General features: G+C 31.5%; 2 protein-coding genes across 3 annotated transcripts; both read left to right on the top strand.

Moving 5' to 3' along the window:
• Positions 1 to 14,294: 14,294 nt before the first annotated feature.
• Positions 14,295 to 17,527, top strand: LOC112747426 (patatin-like protein 2). 2 transcript variants are annotated; one of them, XM_025795423.2, is made up of 6 exons: positions 14,296 to 14,538; positions 15,052 to 15,402; positions 15,515 to 15,673; positions 16,390 to 16,719; positions 16,837 to 17,012; positions 17,093 to 17,527. In XM_025795423.2, exons 1-6 carry the CDS (start codon positions 14,401 to 14,403, stop codon positions 17,157 to 17,159), a joined length of 1,221 nt encoding a protein of 406 aa, XP_025651208.1. In that variant the 5' UTR covers positions 14,296 to 14,400; the 3' UTR covers positions 17,160 to 17,527. The 2 variants fall into 2 exon arrangements, with proteins under 2 accessions (XP_072074556.1, XP_025651208.1); XM_072218455.1 differs by lacking the exon at positions 15,052 to 15,402 and having other exon boundaries at positions 14,295 to 14,538.
• Positions 17,528 to 18,296: 769 nt separating this feature from the next.
• Positions 18,297 to 19,130, top strand: LOC140179574 (uncharacterized). Its single transcript, XM_072218456.1, has 2 exons — positions 18,297 to 18,820; positions 18,987 to 19,130. Exons 1-2 carry the CDS (start codon positions 18,442 to 18,444, stop codon positions 18,995 to 18,997), a joined length of 390 nt encoding a protein of 129 aa, XP_072074557.1. The 5' UTR covers positions 18,297 to 18,441; the 3' UTR covers positions 18,998 to 19,130.
• The last annotated feature ends 100 nt before the right edge of the window (positions 19,131 to 19,230 follow it).

The following is a 19,230-nucleotide window of genomic DNA, read 5'->3' as shown; positions in this document are numbered from 1 at the left end:
GAAAAGTTTTTCACTCAAATCAATTGGTGCCCTATAGATAGAAATCCTTGAAAAATTTCGTTATTTTGACTAAGCTTATTTTGTATATATATGCAAAAACTAAGAAAATGCAAGTAAAAATCCTAAGAACCTAAAATGAAATGCAAAAGTATTGGGATTAGAAATTTGTCACCCAAAATCGCCGATCGGTCGGATGACCTCCCCACACTTAAAAGTTTGCACCGTCCTCGGTGCACTCAAAGATGAGCAAGGGGGTACGGCGACTCTCCGGATTGCTACGTGTTCTTAGTCTTGCCTCCGTTATTGCTTGTGGTGCATCATTTGTGAAAAACAAAAATATAACACCATAAGATGAGACAATACAAAATCAAGGAAGCATACTTTGTTGGAATGAGGTAAATCACTAGAATTGAGTGAGTGAATTAGTGTGACATTAATGACAAATAGGTGTGTGAATTCTAAATTGCGTGGTTTAGAACACACATTAGCATAAAAGTTATGTCACAAAAGAAGCATGCACTTTACTCATTCTAGTATGCTTGAGATGCTTTAAGTAAACTTGTAAGGTAAAACAAGCATTAAAGAAGCATGAAAGCATTCAAGTCAAACACATATGGATGCATATGATCATGAAATACAATGCATTAAGGTAAATGCATAACATCATCCATCAAGAGGTTACCTAATCACAAAATAAGGCTCAAATCACATGGTGGCCAAATCATGTAATTCAAGAAGAGTTACAAGCTCGAAGGCAATTCTCATCACTTGGTATTTTTCAAAAGATAAGCATGAAAAACTTAAGACCAAGTAGCAAAATATAACCTCAATCATAGGATCCAACAAAGATTATCTAAAAACATTAATGCTAAATTAGCATTTAGGCAATAAGGGGGAAGCAATGCATAGTAAACAAAGTCAATAATCCAACACTTATGATGAAAAGAGAGAAAATAAAATGAAAACTAAACTAAAACTAACTAACAAACTAACTAACTAACTAATTAACTAACTAATTAACTAACTAAAATAAATGGTTATCCATGGTGTTTGGAAGTGTTGGATGAGGGGTAGAAGAAGGAAAGAAGAAAGGAGAAGGAAAGAAATAGAAAAAGGAGAAGAAAAGAAATGCGGTGAAGGAAGGAAATTCACGCGTACGCGCGCATGCCGCGCGCGCGCGGATGGTTTATTTCGAGAGTGGCACGTACGCGTCATGTGCGCGTACGCGCAAGTGGGGTTGTGCCAAAGGCACAACGCGCGCACAGTGCGGGCCTAACTCTCTGGAAAATGTATGGAATGTGGAACTTCTCAATCCACGCGTACGCACGCATGGCGCGCGTGCGTGGATGGTCCAAAATGCATGATGTGCGGGTACGCATGAGGTGCGCGTACGCGTGGGTGGTGCTCTGTTTTTCAAAGTTTTTTTTTTTGCTATGTTTTTGCACCAATCCAAGCATTCTAAACCTCCAAGCATCTACCAAAATACCATAAAACCTTATTTGACATGCTAAACTACCAAGGATACTCAACTAACTAAACAAAACACGAAATTAAACTAATTTTTACCAATATTTACAAAAAGGGGAAATGAAAAGAAGTTACCATGGTGGGTTGTCTCCCACCTAGCACTTTTGTTTATTGTCCTTAAGTTGGACTTATGGGGAGCTTCTCTCAAGGTGGCTTGTGCTTGTACTCATCTTGGAACTTCCACCAATGCTTGGACTTCCAATAAGCTCCATCGTTCAAGATTAATATCTCCAAGCTTTGATGGAGTTCTTCACAAACCATGGGCTCCCAATGTTGATCCTCATGTGTTCCCGGATCCCATATTTTGTCTTCACACCCATCTCCAAGTTGATTATCATTAATCCATGTGGGTGGTGAGCAAGGTGAATTCTCAAAAAAGTGACCAAACATCCTTCTAGGCCCATGTATTCTAGTTATACACCAACCTTTACAATTAAGCTTTGAGCATGCAACCATAATGAACCTAGAATGATATTTCAAACCACTAACCATCTCCTTTTTACTCTTAAAGCCACAAATATGTCTTAGTTGACCATCCGTCTTAAGCAAACCATATTCAAGGGGAATAATAAAGCTTGAGCATAAGGAATTTACCCACTTAAATGAGAGAATGGATGGTGGTGGCTTGGGGAGAGGTATCTCCACTGTGCTTGCAAGCTCTACTCCCTTGTTTTCATCCTTGATTGCCTCCACCTCCTCATAAACTTCTTCATTCTCAATCCTTTGTTCATCAACTTCATCTAACTCTTCTCCATCACTCAAGTCATAAATGGGAGGACGAGAGAAATCTACCTCCATATCACTTTCAAATTCATTGGGAGAAGGTTCTTCAAATTCAAAGGATTCTTCACCAAGAAGATTGGATGCATGATCTCCATCACCAAGGGAACTCAATTCTTGTTTTACTCCTTCCAAGTCTTCATATGGGATATGCCTTGGAGGTTGTGCACATTCCTCCTTAACATCAACTTCAATCTTCTTGGAGGGGTTTTCTATAACTCTAGGTTCCCATGGAAGTTCCGCATCTCCTAAGTCTTCAACCACTTCTTCCTTTTCTTCAATGGTCATAGGTTCCTCCAATTGTTCTAACACAAAGTAGCATTTCTCCTTTTCCACCGACGTTTCCAATCTCTTCTTTAAGCTATGCTCCTCTTTAGATTCTCCACATGTATCCATGGGAGTTCCTTGAGTGTCCAAAAGTTGGGATGCTAGCCGGTTTACCACCTCATCTAAGGTGGTCATGAATTGTTGCACATCCCTTGTCATCTCCTCTTGTCCTTGAAGAAGAACGCCGAGGGTTTCATCCATTAGAGATTGGGGTGGATGGGAGGGTTCATCATTTTGGAGAAAGGGTTCATTATAGGAAGGTGGTTCTTCTTGGTAAGGTGGTGGTGTGTATTGAGGTGGTTCTTGGGAGTAGTAATCTTGGAATTGTGGTTCCATGTATGGCTCATATGGTTCAAAAGGAGGTTGGTATGGTGGGTAAGGATCATGGTCATATGGAGGTGTTTGTTGAAAATAAGCTTGTGAGTGTGGTTGAAGTTCATGTTGAGGATATGACTCATAGGCATATGGTGGTGGTTCTTGAAAATCACAAGGAGATTCACCATAGCCATTTGATTGGTATGCATCTAAAAATGGCTCTTCTTCATAGTGCATTGGTGGGGGTTGTTGCCATGAGGATTGATCATAAGCATATGGCTCTTCCCACCTTTGATTATCCCATTCTTGATACACAACTTCATTATAGTTCTCATCACCTACAACATAATTGTAACTACACTCATAGCCAAAGTGAGAATTCATGATAGCAAGAGAGGGCAAAAACAAAAATAGTAACAAATAAAGAGAACAAACTAAAAACTAACAAAGAAGCAAAAAGCAAACATATTCACAATATTCACATATATACAATAACCAATAACATAACACCATTGCAATCCCCGGCAACGGCGCCATTTTGACGATTAGATTTTTGACGGTTTAGAATTTCTCAAATAAAATCTCGTCGAAGTATAGTTTTTAAACCAAGCAATAATCCTTTCATACAAAAAATTGTTTGTCACAAGTAACAAACCCCTAAAATTAATAACCGAAGTATTGGACCTCGGGTCGTTCTCCCTAGGAATTGTAATGAAGTGTCTTGTTATTGGTTGTGAATCATATTTGGGGTTTTTAAGATTTTGGACAAGAAATATAAATGGCAATGAGAATAAACTAACAACTAACAAAGCTCTTGGCAAGATATGAGAACTAGAAGTCCTATCCTAGTTATCCTTCTCAATTGTGATGAGAATTGTTCATTGCTACCACTTAGTTAACCCTTAATAAAGAAAGGAAAGTCAAGTGGATGAATTGACTTGAGCCACAAGTCCTAGCCAACTCCCAAGGAAAGACTAGCTTTAGTGCACCCCAACCCAATTAGCAATCTCTCCAATTATCAATCAACAAAGGAATTAGATAACTCAAGTGTCACTAATTACTCTACCTAGGCCAAGAGGAACAAAATCTATACTATATCTAGAAGAGGCATTTCAACAAACACATAAAAGGCAATAAAAGTAAACAACATGCATTGCAAGAATTAAAGAGAGATCTAACTACAAAGGCAAGAGATCAACAATAGAAAAGCAAAGAAGAACAACTATTATGAATTACCTCTTATTGAATTGAAAGAAAATGGAAGGAACAAAAGTGGATCTACAATCAAAGTATAAGAACAACATAAAGGAAATTACAACAAAAGAATAGAGGAAGATGAATGTAACAACAAAGAATTGAAAGGTAGAAGTAGAAGAAAGCAAAGATTAAAACCTAGATCTAAGAACTAATCCTAATCCTAATCCTAATTCTAGAGAGAAGTGAGAGCTTCTCTCTCTAGAAACTAATTCTAACTACTAAACTAAAACTAATGGTAACTAGATATGGTAAAGTGTGTGAAGTATGTTCATTCCCCCTTCAATCCTTGGCTTAAATAGCATCAGAAATGAGTTGGATTGGGCCCACAAGGCTTCTAAAATCGCTGGCCATGTGTTGCTTTAAGTGGACCATATGGCAGCAACGGCGCGTGCGCGTACTATGCGCGTTCGCGCCACCATACGTGTAGCAACTATGGCAAATCTTATATCGTTTCGAAGCCCCGGATGTTAGCTTTCTAACCCAACTGGAACCGCATCATTTGGACCTCTGTAGCTCAAGTTATGGTCGTTTAAGTGCGAAGAGGTCGGCTTGACAGCTTTTCGGTTCTTTCATTTCTTCATGAGTTCTCCAACTTTTCATGCTTCTTTCTTCATTCCCTTGATCCAATCTTTGCCTCCTAAACCTTAAATCACTTAACAAACATATCAAGGCATCTAATGGAATCAAGGTGAATTAGATTTAGCTATTTTAAGGCCTAAAAAGCATGTTTTCACTCTTAAGCACAATTAAAGGAGAATATACAAAACCATGCTATTTTATTGAATAAATGTGGGTAAAAGGTTATAAAACCCCCTAAAATCAATACAAGATAAACCGTCAAATTGGGGTTTGTCACGGGCCCTGATGGGTTTCAAGCTTTATTCTTTAAAGAATACTGGGAGATTGTTGGTTTTGATGTTTGGACTATGGTTCATCATGCGTTCTCTGGTTTGGATATGGATCCAAGGATGATGGAAACTCTTGTGGTTCTTATTTTGAAGGTAGAAAACCCAGTTTGCATGAAGGATTTCCGACCAATTAGTCTCTGTAATGTGGTTTACAAAGTTATAACGAAGGTCCTGATCAATAGACTTCGTCCCCATCTCAAAGAGATTATTGGGCCCCTTTAAGGAGGGTTTATCCCGGGGAGAGGAACCCCAGACAACATCATTGTAGCACAAGAGGTTCTCCATTTCATGAAGAAGAAAAAGTCAAAGAAAGACACCTTGGCCTTTAAAATTGATCTGGAGAAAGCGTACGATAGAGTGGATTGGGGATTCCTGAAACAAACCCTGGTGAGTTTTGGATTTCCTCCTCCGACAGTCAATCTGATTATGCGTTGTGTCACTACTTCCTCACTGTCTATCCTCTGGAATGGGGATAGATTAAAAAGCTTCACTCCGAGCAGGGGTCTTAGGCAAGGAGATCCTATATCACCGTATCTGTTTGTGTTGTGTATGGAGAGATTGTCTTGTTCTATTAATCAGCAAGTTGATAAGGGCTTGTGGAAGCCGGTTGCGGTTTTTAGAGGGGGTCCAAGAATTTCTCATTTGATGTTTGCCGATGATTTGCTTCTTTTCTGTAAAGAATTTCTGCAGAGCCTTTGGGATGAAGGTTAATGTGGAGAAATCTAAAGCGCTATGCTCTAGGAATGTTTCAGCAACAAGAAAAGAGATTTTCACTGGAGTCTCCTACATCAGATTTGTCCAGAACTTGGGCAAGTATTTAGGGGTGAACCTTAATCGCTCTCGGGTGACACGCGCAACTTTCAATGATGTTCTGGACAAGATTCGGGGAAGGCTAGCCAGCTGGAAAGGGAGATTGCTTAATAAGGCAGGTAGACTCTGTTTGCTCAACTCGGTAGTGACTGCGATTCCTACTTATCGTATGCAAGTATCTCTCTTCCCTAAAGGAGTAACTAATAAGATAGAATCCATGATGCGAAACTTTCTATGGAAGGGTCAAGCTTATGGTAGAGGCCTGAATCTAGTTAACTGGAAAGTGTTGGTCACCCCTAAGAAGTTTGGAGGTCTGGGAATTAGAGATCCTTTTTGTGCCAATATTGCTCTTCTTGGAAAACTAGTTTGGCAACTTTTTCACCATCCCAATAAGCTATGGGTTCAACTGTTGACGGAGAAATACCATTCTTCTAAGGATGATTGTCTTAGTCGGTCTCGAGAAAGGGGATCTTATGTTTGGAAGAGTATATGTCGAGCTTGGGATATCTTGAAGGAAGGTTTTATTTGGTGCATTGGGGATTTGGAACAGAACTTTTGGTTTTCTAAATGGAGAAGAGAGGGGCGACTGTGTTAGGAGATGGATTATGTTCACATTTCTGATTCGGATCTCAGGATCTTGGACCTTCGGTCATCTGGACAGTGGAACCTTGAGAATATCTATTCTCCTCTGAATCAGTCTCTGCAGAGCAACATTAACTCTTACAACCCAGATGTTCAAGCTGGTTCAGAGGTCGGTTGGTGTTGGACTGGTGCGGTTTTAAAGGTTTATGATGCTCATAGTGGTTATTTGTGGCTCAGTAAGAAGATGTTTATTTAGAAGGATAGGGGTAATTGGCTTTGGCTTTGGCGTCAACATGTTCCGGAAAAGCACAAATTTTTGGCCTGGCTATGTCTTCGGGAGGCTCTTCCTACTGCTACATTTCGTTTTAGGAGGGGCATTTCGCACACGGATAGCTGTCCACGATGTTTCTCAGGTCAGGAATCGATATTACATTGTATTCGGAATTGTCCAAAAGCCCAACTTGTTTGGCAAGCTTTAGGGATCTCCGATCAACCAGTGGATTTGATGAGTTGGTTCTTACATAATAGCAAACAGCGCCCCTTTAGATTCTTTTCTGGTCTCTGGTGGATTTGGCGTTCGAGGAATAACGAGATCTTTCATCCTCACGACCATTGGACCACAGACAAGGTGATTGGTATGGCTTTGTCCTTGGAAAAGGAGCTCCGAAATATTTTTGAGTTGCAACGACTGTCTATCCCCTCAACCATTAGTGGCTCTTGGATTCCCCCCTCAGTGGGTACCTTTAAGATTAATTGTGATGCTAGCTATCCTGGCAGTGGTGCTCGAGTTGGTTTTGCTTGTGTTAGTAGAGATTGGAAGGGAAGGTGGCAACGAGGCTGTCTGGGAACAATTGAGAGTCGTAGCATTTTGCAAGGAGAGTTGTTTGCTATTTGGAGAGGCTTTCTTTTAGCATGGGACTCGGGACAAAGAGACATTATATGTGAGACAGATTGTGTGGAGGCTTTTACTATTGTCAATAATTTACAAGATTGCTCTGGGTTTATTGATCCTTTGGTGTTAAAAATTCGAGATATCATGTATTGGAAATGGCGTGCTGATCTTCGGTTGATCTTGAGAGATGTAAATACAGTAGCAGACATCATGGCAAAGACCGCAGTGAGGACCCTTTCTCCCCAAGTGGAGCTTTCGTTGCCTTGGAAAGAATTTGAGAGTAATATTCAGCAGGACTGCCTTTCTTAAGCAGTTTCTTTTTTTTTTTCTCGTTCTTAGTTTTTGTTTATTTCTTTTAAGTAAAAAAAAAAATACATTTAGGAAAAAAATTTAAAATTCTAGAAAAAAAGACATTAAACAATTTGAATAATGAAAAATTTAAAAATTTAAACAATATCTCACAAGCAGTACATGAATTTTATAAATGTTGCATGTGTAATTTACTAAAGCAATGCCTCGTAAAAAACTAAAATCATTATCACTAATTAGTTCGTTGTCGTCATGATCATTCTACTTCAAAAGTTATTTCTTGAAAAATTTGATCCCACACTAAAATATTAAAAAAAAAATCCCTCCAACCTAGGACATGTAAACATTGAGTTCTTTGTCTCCAAGGTTGCAGTAAGACCTCATAACATTCATTCAATGTTGAACAAAGTTATTAGGACATTCTTATCTAGCTTGAAAGTCCAGATAATAGAAATTTTTTTTTATCAGGTAGATTAGACAACTTTCAATTATAAGTACAACACACATTCACACACTTCTCACATCCTTATCATTTTTTCTTCTTGGATTGTCGTTGGTAAGAATTGAGCTAGAGATCTTTAAGATGAGGAAGAGGCGGAATACCATATAAACTAACTTTCATTGACAGCGGATGAACGTTGATTATTAAGTAGTAGTGGTGCTACAGGTGGATGAGATAATTGGTAAAGCCGTAAAGGTGAGTGATATGTATATATATAGATCAGGCTTGAGCTATCAAAAATCCTTCCAATCTTAGTGAGTTGGTCCAATTGTTTCTTTCATAAAATTATACGACAAAATTATATTTTTCGTTGACTCAAAACTGAATTTTTTTTAATTAGATAGATTCAAAGGTCCAATTTATTATAATCCAATCCATGTAAACAAAAAAGTTTTAAGGTATGCAAAATTTTAAAGTTAGACTTAAGATATTTCATATCACATCAAGTATTGAATTTTGTTTTAAATGAAACACGCTCAAAAAACATACCTAAGGTCTGACTATGCCTCTAAAATAACAATCCATTAAAAAAAAAAGGTCTCTAATAATAGACCAAAATTAGACTTATAAATTTTTATGTAACACAAACCTAGTAAACTATAATATGGTCTAGTCTGGACTGATTGGACCTATGAATGAGAAAGAGAATTGTTGATTAACTTTTGATAGTTAAAATATTTAATAGATCAAAAATTAAAAGTCATTAATCTTAAGGTTTTTATAATTTCTAAAAATTTTAGAGATAAAATATACTTTATCCCAACAAATAATACCGGATTCGAGCATTTTCGGTGCAATTTGAGGTCAATACTCATTATTTAATAGTCAATAATGAACAAAATGTATATTTCTTTGATTAAATATATTATTTATATACTAAAATTAGTTATTAAATATGTATAATTTAATTTATTTTTAAAGTTTATTTTATATTTTAATGTATATTATACTGTGATAGTTGATTTTGATAAATAATGTGCCACTAATAATGTATGTTTATTAATAATTATTTTTTATTTTAAGTACTTGTTTGGATGCCATTAAATTGATAAAAAAAATCAAATAAAAAATATTTTTTTAGCGTATTTGGTAAATTTCTAGTAATAAAAATAAAAGCACTAGAAAAATAAAAAATTACAAAGTTACAATTTATATCGTTTTTAAAAAATATATTTTTTTTAAAAAATATTTTTACATAATAAATAAACAAAAAATATTTTTGTATTGTTATATCCAACAATAATTAATAAATAAAAATATATTTTTTATGAGATATTCAAACATAATTTTTTTATTTTTTATTTTTTTTAAATAAATCATCAAAAAAAAGAAATTTTTTTAAAAGCTCATTCAAATAAACTTTAAATTTCTTTTAAGATGTATTTAAACCAAGAAATCTAATTTTAATAATGACGCGCTATATATAGGTGAAAACTCAGATGCAGTCGACTTCACGTGCAGTTAATAATTGAGAGTCGTAGGATAAAAATTTTGTCAAATCAATTAAATCATTTAACGACTCTCAGTTATCAACTTCATTTAAAGTCGAGTACATCTAAGTTTTCATCTCATGGCATACAGTAGAAGTACCTATCAAATGGTGTTTGTAGCTTGATCACTATTCTTGTGTGTCCATATTTAATTAATAGTATTGTCCTGTCAATTGTGTAAAGATAAATAGACGTAAAATAAATTTTTATTTGAGACGATGAATTACAGATATAATTATTTATTTGTTTATTTTTTTTAAATTTATTTTTTAAAAAAGTAATATTATAACACATTTATCTAATTACATATATTTAAAAATACGAAGTAAGAGTAGTAATAATTAATACAAAATTATACCAGCGTAACATTAAGTATTCCTTGCTTAATTAATTTTTTAAAATATTTTAAATTTTATAATTAGATCGTTATCATAACAACAAACCGTTTAGATTAATAAAATATTCTATTTTCAAATTAAAGATACCTTCAGTATTTGTTAATTTCTTAAACGTGAGTCTCTCCTTTTTTTTAGAATGACACAAAATAATATTTTTTTTCTCACCTTTCTACGAAACTCTTTCTTTCTTCCCTTCTCTGTTTCTCGCTATAATCTATATCATAAAAAACTCAACTTCATCTCTCATTATGTGCTCCACGCTCTCGCTTCTCCATCATGATATCCGCAAAGAATAAATATAATAGAAAATTAACACTTTATAAATATTTTTTAATGTTTATTATTAATAAGAGCTTAATTATAAAATTTAAATTGGTTTAAAAATCTAATAATTAAAAAATATATATTTATATGATATGTTAATCACTAATATTTATTTTTTATAAATAAAAATAATTTAAAAATTATTAATATTTTCTAATTTTATCTAGGGATGTTCATGCGTTGAGTGAAATCGGATTTGTTCTAATTTAAATTCAGCCCTAAACATATATCAAGTTTATTTTTTAGATTTTAATCCGGCCTTAAATCCGATAAAATTTAAACATTTTTAGGCCACAACTATACGGGATCTAGACCGGGTCTTTAAAACTTTAACAATAGCCAATGAGTCATAATTCACATGGTATATCTCCCCCTCCCCACCTCAAAAGTCCCGAATTCAAATACTATCGAGGAAGAAAATATTTGGTAAGTGTGTAAAGAGTGTGTGAGTGTGTTGTGTAGTACTAGGATTGGGAGTTATCCAATCCATCTAACCAACAAAAAAAAGCTTTAACAATAATTTATAAAGAAATTATTTATAAAGAAACTTATTTATGATGTACTTATTTATAAAAAGAAACTTGTTACCAAAAAGTTGATATTCATATTTGAACTTGAATTTGTTCATAAATTCTAATTTAATTCTTCTTTGATCTATTTTTTAATTCAATAAGTGTGATTAAAAATAAAACAATAAGCTTATAATCAATATAACATAATATTGAAATTAATTTAAAACATATATATCTTTTTTAGTTTCTTTAGGGTGTACATAAGTTAGGTGAACCCGGGTTCGCATTGACCTGGATCCGGCTTGAAATAATAATCGAGTCTATTTTTGAGACCCTTATCCCACTATAGACCCAGTAAAATCACACTAAATTATTCCTAAAATATTTTGGACCGGGTCGGGTCTTTAGACTGGGTCGAACTATAAACACCCCTACTTTTACCCAATAAATTTAGATGATATATTTAAAAAAATAATACAAAAAAATTAAACGATCTTGACAATACTCTTAAAAAACAATGAAACTCCTAATAAAAAAATTAATCAACACTAATTAATTTTTAATGAATAAATCAATAGTTTAACATAATTTAATATATTATATAGACTTATTCATTAATATAAAAATATTAATTTAGTCTCATATCTTTAAAATAATATTTTTTATTAAAATATTGATTATCTTTTAAGATAATTATAAAAAATTATTTAAAATTTTTACTCTAATATAATATCGGATTTGTCATTTGTGCATTCAAGGTGCAACATGAGGTTGACACACAATAAATGTGCCAAAACCCAAAATGCATGCCTTTTTTTTTCAGAAATAATGAATTTGCCTTTTTTATTTACATAGTCATTCTATTTAGTAGGATAAAACTTTGTTAATATGTTTTAATAATATTTAAATTTTTTAAATATTTTTTATTATATTAAAATTTTTATTTTTTTCATTTCTTAACTTTTATCGATCATTTTTTAAAATAAAAATACGTAAAGATAATATATAATATTCAATAATTAATGTGCTGGCATGGCAATGTACGTTCATTGTTGTCGTTTATCGTTCGGAATATGCACCGCTGACGATATTCCCTCCAATATGGCTAAAAGCCTACAACAACTCCTATACTTTGAACTCGTTTTTTATGTGTTTTTAAACTTTAAACTAAGATATAACTGCAATAATAACGCACATACATGGATAAACAATGCAACCTATCGTAATCATGGACTCATCATGGTGTATATAACAAATTTTAAAATAATGGATAGGAAAGTACTAACATAAAATTATTATATTTAAACTGGAACTCAGGTGCAGTTGGCTTATTTGACTAAATTTTTATCTAACGGCTCTCAACTATCAATTTTATGTGAAGTCGACTAGACCTGACTTTTCACCTATATTTAATTTAATATCTATAATTTTATATATAATATATATAATTATATATTTATTATATTTCTTTTAACAAATTTATTATATATTTATTATATCTAATAACTAATATTGTTTAATTATTCCAATAATAATAATTAAAGAATGTAAATAAAATAAAAAATTTAAATTGGTTTCGACTATTTTTTTATTATCTTTCAAATATTTATATTAAAATAGGTTATATACTTTGTAAAAGTAATTTATCGTTTTAAAAATAATATTTTAAAAGTGATAATACTTATATTTGGTAATTAAAACAAAAATCAAAAGTAGTTTTCAATAAGTATAGGTTACAATAATAATAGTATTTGGTGAAATTACTTTGAAAATTTAAAATTATTTTTAATATAATAAAATTTATAATTAAATAGTATAAACTGATTTCAAAAAATATTTTCACAGGTATTTTTTAAAGTATTCATAGTTGTTAAAAACTAAAAAACAAACATATAATATTTTTATTCACCAAATACAAATTTATACTTTAAAAAAACATAATAAACTTTAATAAACCCATGCATCCTTAATATTATATATCCATCTCATTTTGTATGTATTTTTCTTTTGGTTTGATTAAGACCCTTTTCCTTCGCACTATTTTTTAGTGTACGTATTGTATGTGTATCACTCAAATTTTCATATATAAAGAAATAAAACTACGGAAATAAATTATCACTCTAATTTTAGTAATATTATTTTTTTATAAATTTATGAAATATATTATATATAAAAACATTATATGTAGTGTAACGTTATAAAAAAAATAAAAGTGAAATTACCATTTTTCTAAAACTATTACACATATGCATTTACAAGTTAGAACTGATAGAAATAAGAGACTGAGAGAATAATATGAAAAGTGTATTATTGAGTTGTATTCTGAGGTACAATATATAAGAGATATTTATATGTGTTAAATGAATCAAAGTAATAAAGATATAGAATCTTACGATTAATGTACAAATATATTATATAAATATAGACGATACTAATTGATCTAAATTAATTCTAATGATTCTCTAACAAGAACAACGATTAAAAATTGCAATAATTGGAACTTTAGAAGTTGCTCGACTACGTACCTTAACCTTATCGTTTGTAATATGTTTATATAAATGTTACTTTCAACACATATTATTATACTCCACCGCAATTATAATAAGAAGATTCTTATGAAGCTAATAAATTTTGTGATTTATAATTATTAATTAGTTATTATTAATAATTTTAATGGTATAAAATTAAATTATATTTTTTTGTGATTATATAAAATTATATTTAATGACGTAAAATTATTCTCTTAAAAATATTGACTACTTAAATTTTTTTATAGTAATATATATATTATCGAAAAGTGTTAGGGAATTAGTACTTTTATTAAATTTTGGTCCGCATTTAAATATTAAAAAGAAATTGAATAATTCTATGTTTTTAAATACAATCACACACCATTAAAAATATCAATTTCGCTACATTATCAACAATATTTTTGCTAACTTCTGCCAATTCTTATTTATAAGAGTGTTTGATGGAATTGTCTTTGTAGATGTGTCTAATAAAAATATTTTTTTTATAACTGTGTTTAATAAAAATGTCTTTATAAATATATTTTCTGGATGTGTCTCTTTATATATGTGTTTAAAATATAATAATTAGTTATTATTAACAATAAATTGACAGATAATATGTTAGTACCCTATATTTTTCCTAAAAATATTATTAATGATTAATTGATAACTAAAAATTACAAAATTTGCTCGTCTCTATCTTTTTCCTATATCATCACGTGTTAATCTCAAACAGTGCTTTACTCATTTATTGCCTCGCCCCAAAACAAAACATCCATATTTTTATTTCAATAATCCAATGCTTATCTAAAGCACTATCATATGGCACGAGCTCTATATATAGGCTTGATTCTTAAGCTTACACTCACGCCTTCCTTCGTTTGTTTGAGTACTCTTCTATAGACTCAATCTTTCTCTACTTTCTTAAGTGCTTAATTAGTGTCCTAATAAACCATAATGGCTGGACTAAACTCACCATCAAAGCTACCACCTCCATCAGTGGGAAAGTTACTCACTGTCCTCAGCATTGATGGAGGTGGCATAAAAGGACTCATCCCTGCTGTTGTTCTTCACTGCCTTGAGGGAGAGCTTAAGGTTAGATATACATATTCATATTTTATGTAGTTAAAAAAATACATTTTTCATTTTCATAAAATTATTTATATGCTTTTATTTTACAACAATTTTAAAAAATAATAATTTAAAATTAAACATACAATATTTATAATTATAAATTTATTACCTTCAATATTATTCGATTATTTTGATAATAATTAAGGCACAAAATAAAATAAGTAATAATTAAAAATATAAAATAAAATAACCGCCCCGACATGACGACAAAATTCAAAAATAATTTTAAATATGTTATTGCTAAAATTGACAAGACAAAATTCAACGTTAACTAACTTAACATTATTATAAAAGTTATGATTAATTAATTGCTAGTGTTAAAACTAGAAAAATGTTAAAGAATCATAAAAATGTTAATTAACTAGCTACTCTAATATTTTTATCGCTTACTACTTGGCTATATTATATTTCTTATTTTCTTTTCCTGTTTTAGATAACAACATACTGATCTAGATTTCTGAAATTTATGTATAGAAACTTGATGGAGAGCAGGCAAGAATTGCAGACTATTTTGATGTGATTGCAGGAACAAGCACTGGTGGCCTCATTACAGCAATGTTGGGTGCCCCAGATGCCAATGCAAACAACCCTCGTCCAAAATTTACTACTGAAGATATAAAAAAATTTTATATCGACGACGGTGCCAAAATTTTCCCTCCTAACACTCCTACTCCTAATTCTGGGCCCAAATATGATGGAAAATTTTTACACGATACTTTGAAAGAAGAATTGGGATCAACTCGATTGGTTCAATCATTCTCCAATCTTGTGATTCCAACCTTTGATGTATTACGACTTAGGCCTACTATTTTCTCAAAGTTTAAGGTACCGATCATATATATATATATATATAGTTTTTCTAATAATTTAGAAAGAAAAAATAGAATTAAAAATAATATGTTAAATAGAGTTTGTTGGTGGCTGGTGATGCATGCAGGCTGAAGAAGATGAATTCAAATACTTGAATGGACTGCTGTCAGATATAAGCATAGCAACTTCAGCTGCACCCACATATCTCCCAGCACATTGTTTTACCTCTGAAGATGGTAACAAAGAATTTAATATGATTGATGGGGGTGCAGCTGCCGGTAATCCGGTAAATTAAATCGTTATAATTTATATTTTTTAAATTATATAGCTTAAAATTAATTCTCATAAATAAATTAAAATCATTTTATAATCATTCATATATTTTTTTTACTAATTTAAGATTTTGAAAACATAATATGATATCAAAATTTGTATGTTCACAAAATTTAGAATTTTATAGTTGGTGAACTCCAAAAAAAAAAAGAACAATATGAGTTAAATAAAAAAAGAGAAAAAGAATATTTATGCAAAAATACAAACAAATTTTAAAAAAATTTTACTTAAAAAATATGTTAAAAATATAATCATTCATATATTTTATTTTTACTGTTTAAAACTGTTGAAAAAAGTAATATTATAATATATTTATATTTATCTAATTAAATACATCTAACAATATGAACTAAGAGTAGTAGTTAGTATAAAATTATACTAGCTTATAACATTTTCTTTGCTTTTAATATAGTGAAAATTTAGGTCAGACAACTTAACTAAGATCAGTCAAAGATTAATTTTCATCTAATTACTCTCAGTTATTAATTTTCATGAAATTAACTACATATGAATTTTCACCTTTAATTTTAATATACTTAATAAATCTTGATAAACTGAATTTTGATAGACTCAATTAAAAAATATCCTTTGTACCAATTTATATAAAAACTTTATGTGCATTATTATTTCTAAACACAATGTTATGTATGTATAATATATTCTGGTCAGGTATTGGTGTCTCTGAGTGAATTAGGACAAGAGAAGATGAAACATCCAGAATTATACCCAATGATGGACAGAACAGATGACTACTCCAATATCTTGCTGCTGTCTCTGGGTTGTGGAGTTCAACCGCCGGTGGCTGCGCCGGGATGGGACGTTGCCACAGTAAATCAATGGAATCTAATACAATGGATGGCTGAATTTGATGCATCTTTTAACCTAAAAACATCTCCTATGTTGGACATTATCGGTGCTGCAACAACAAGCGTAGTGGAGTATTATGCTTATAGTCTCTTTAAAGCTCGTAACGCTGAGCGCAATTACCTTCGAGTTCAGGTACATTCAGTTTTATGAATTTAAATGAAAAAAGAAAATTAGGAACCAACTTAAAAATAATTTTATAATCTATTGCTTTTATAATTACATAAACAATAACATTACATATTATTGCAGACGGATGCTCTGACTCCAGATATGGATAAGATGGACAATGCAGACCCGGTTAACTTGCAGAATCTGGTGGATATTGCGAATAAGATGATAGAAGGAAACGTTAAAAAAATCAATCCAGTAACTTTTCAACTCGAACCCATCGATAATACTACTACGTATAAACAGGAGCTTATACGGTAATTAATATACATGCATAAAGATAGTTGTTTTTGAATATGAATAATACTAATTATTCTCTTTAATTTATTGCATGTAGCTATGCTAAGATTCTGTCCGACGAGAGAAAGGGTCGAATCGCTAAATTGGGATCCAAGAAATATTAGTGTTGAATTCATGAAACTACTGTTGCAACAACGTCAATCGTCATCATCGTGATGTTTGAATTATATTTCCTTTCAATTTGTGTGTGCATGCAATTAGATATGGTAAAAACTTAAGTGCAATTGTCTTTATGTGAAGTTGATATTTAAGAATCGTTAGATAATTTGACAAATTTGACTGAATTACTGTCTAACGATTCTGTACTATATCAACTTCATATCAAAACAAACTGCACGTGAGTCTTTACTGTTAGATATATATGCCTTCTCTATGTGTACTATCTTTGTGCTTTGTTTTCAATAAATGATGTTGCGTGCTTTACTATTCTAAGACCAATCAATAAAAGTGATGATGACGAGTTAATCTGGTATCTCAATTGAATTTTTAGAGCAATTTTTTACTTTCTTCCAAAAGAAGAATTTTTATTCTATTATTCAGAGTACGAAAAAGAACGTTTCTTTTTTCACATCAACTACTACTCAAAATAATTTATAAATGATAAGATAACATATATAATTAAGAAAACAAATGAGTAATTATAATCAAATATGGAATGAGAATCTTTTACATTATAAAATCTCTCACCTACTTGACTTCCATGTGCTAAAGCGATGTTACACAAACATTTATTTGTGTAGTTACTATCACATTCTTATATAATATGTGAATATTAAAGATAGTATATAAAAAAAAAACTAATTATACTTTTACCAAGGAAAAAAGTACAAACACGATCATCTATGAAAGAAGTTTATAAATTTTTAAACTATAAACACTTAGTTAAATGTTTGATAAAACTGTATAGAAATACAAAGTAATTAAACCTTAATGAAAGCACAAAGTTAATATTTTATTTTGGATAAAATTACAATTACATTTTTTAGGATTTTGACTTCAGATTTATTAGTTTTTAAATAAAAAAATATCAATTAAGTCCTTTAACAATAACAAACGATAGACATATATATCTTTCGATTAGTAGATAGTGTAAAACAAAACAAAATTACTCATATATTTTATTATCTATAGTAGTGGTGTATGTTCTGTTATTGTTATATAAATATGAAAACATATAATTTTTATCGTGAAGCATTTATTATATTATGAGTTTTCATATAATATTTATCAACTACTCTCTATTTATTATGAATCTTATTAAAATAGGTGACGTTTTACTCCAAAAATTATTATCTACAAGATAATTTTTCATGAATAAACACATCACAATAGATAACAGTATATATAAATACTACCGTTAAAATTTTATGTGATACATTGATAGTGATGCAAGAATCCGATACAAACAGGCAGGCCAACAAAGGAGGCAGAACGTATAATTCAAGAAGCTACGAGTATGATAGGTCACAATGTCAGCTGTGTAACAAATATGGACACACTGCAAGAACTTGCTGGTTCAGGTACAGTGAGGATCAATATGAGGAAGAAGGCTTTGGTGGTGAAAGTTACAGCAACACTGGGCGAAATCAGCACACTCAACCACAAGCAAATCTCAGCAATCTCATAGCAACACCAGCAACAGCTCATGACTCCAGTTGGTACCCTGACTCTGGAGCTACACATCACATGACACATGATGAGAAGAATCTGATGGAGAAAGAAGAATATCATGAAAATGAGCAAGTAGTAGTTGGCAATGGAACAGGTTTGCACATTTCTTTTGTTGGAAACTCTTATTTCAAGACTAACTTGAGCTCTAAGTTACTTCACATGAGAAACTTACTGTGTGTACCTGAAATAACAAAGAATCTAATGAGTGTGCATAAATTGTGCTGTGACAATCAAATTTTCTTTGAATTCCATGATGATAGGTGCTATGTAAAGAATAAGGACACTGAGAAGATTATGCTTCAAGGCATTGTGGAAAAAGGCCTCTATAGGTTTCCTAGTGTTAACAAGATGCAATCACCAGCTAGCTTTGCTGCTGCATATGCTAATACAGTAAGGAATAATAGTAATAAAGTTGATTCCCTTGTTTGGCATGCTAGGCTAGGTCACCCTAACCATACTGTGCTGTCTAAAGTCCTAAGAGTCTGTAAATTCCCCACTGTACCA

Source organism: Arachis hypogaea, chromosome 15, assembly GCF_003086295.3.
Source record: "Arachis hypogaea cultivar Tifrunner chromosome 15, arahy.Tifrunner.gnm2.J5K5, whole genome shotgun sequence".
Classification (NCBI taxonomy): domain Eukaryota; kingdom Viridiplantae; phylum Streptophyta; class Magnoliopsida; order Fabales; family Fabaceae; genus Arachis; species Arachis hypogaea.
The sequence above is the reverse complement of the archived record's forward strand: the minus strand, read 5'-3'. Positions and strand labels throughout refer to the sequence as shown.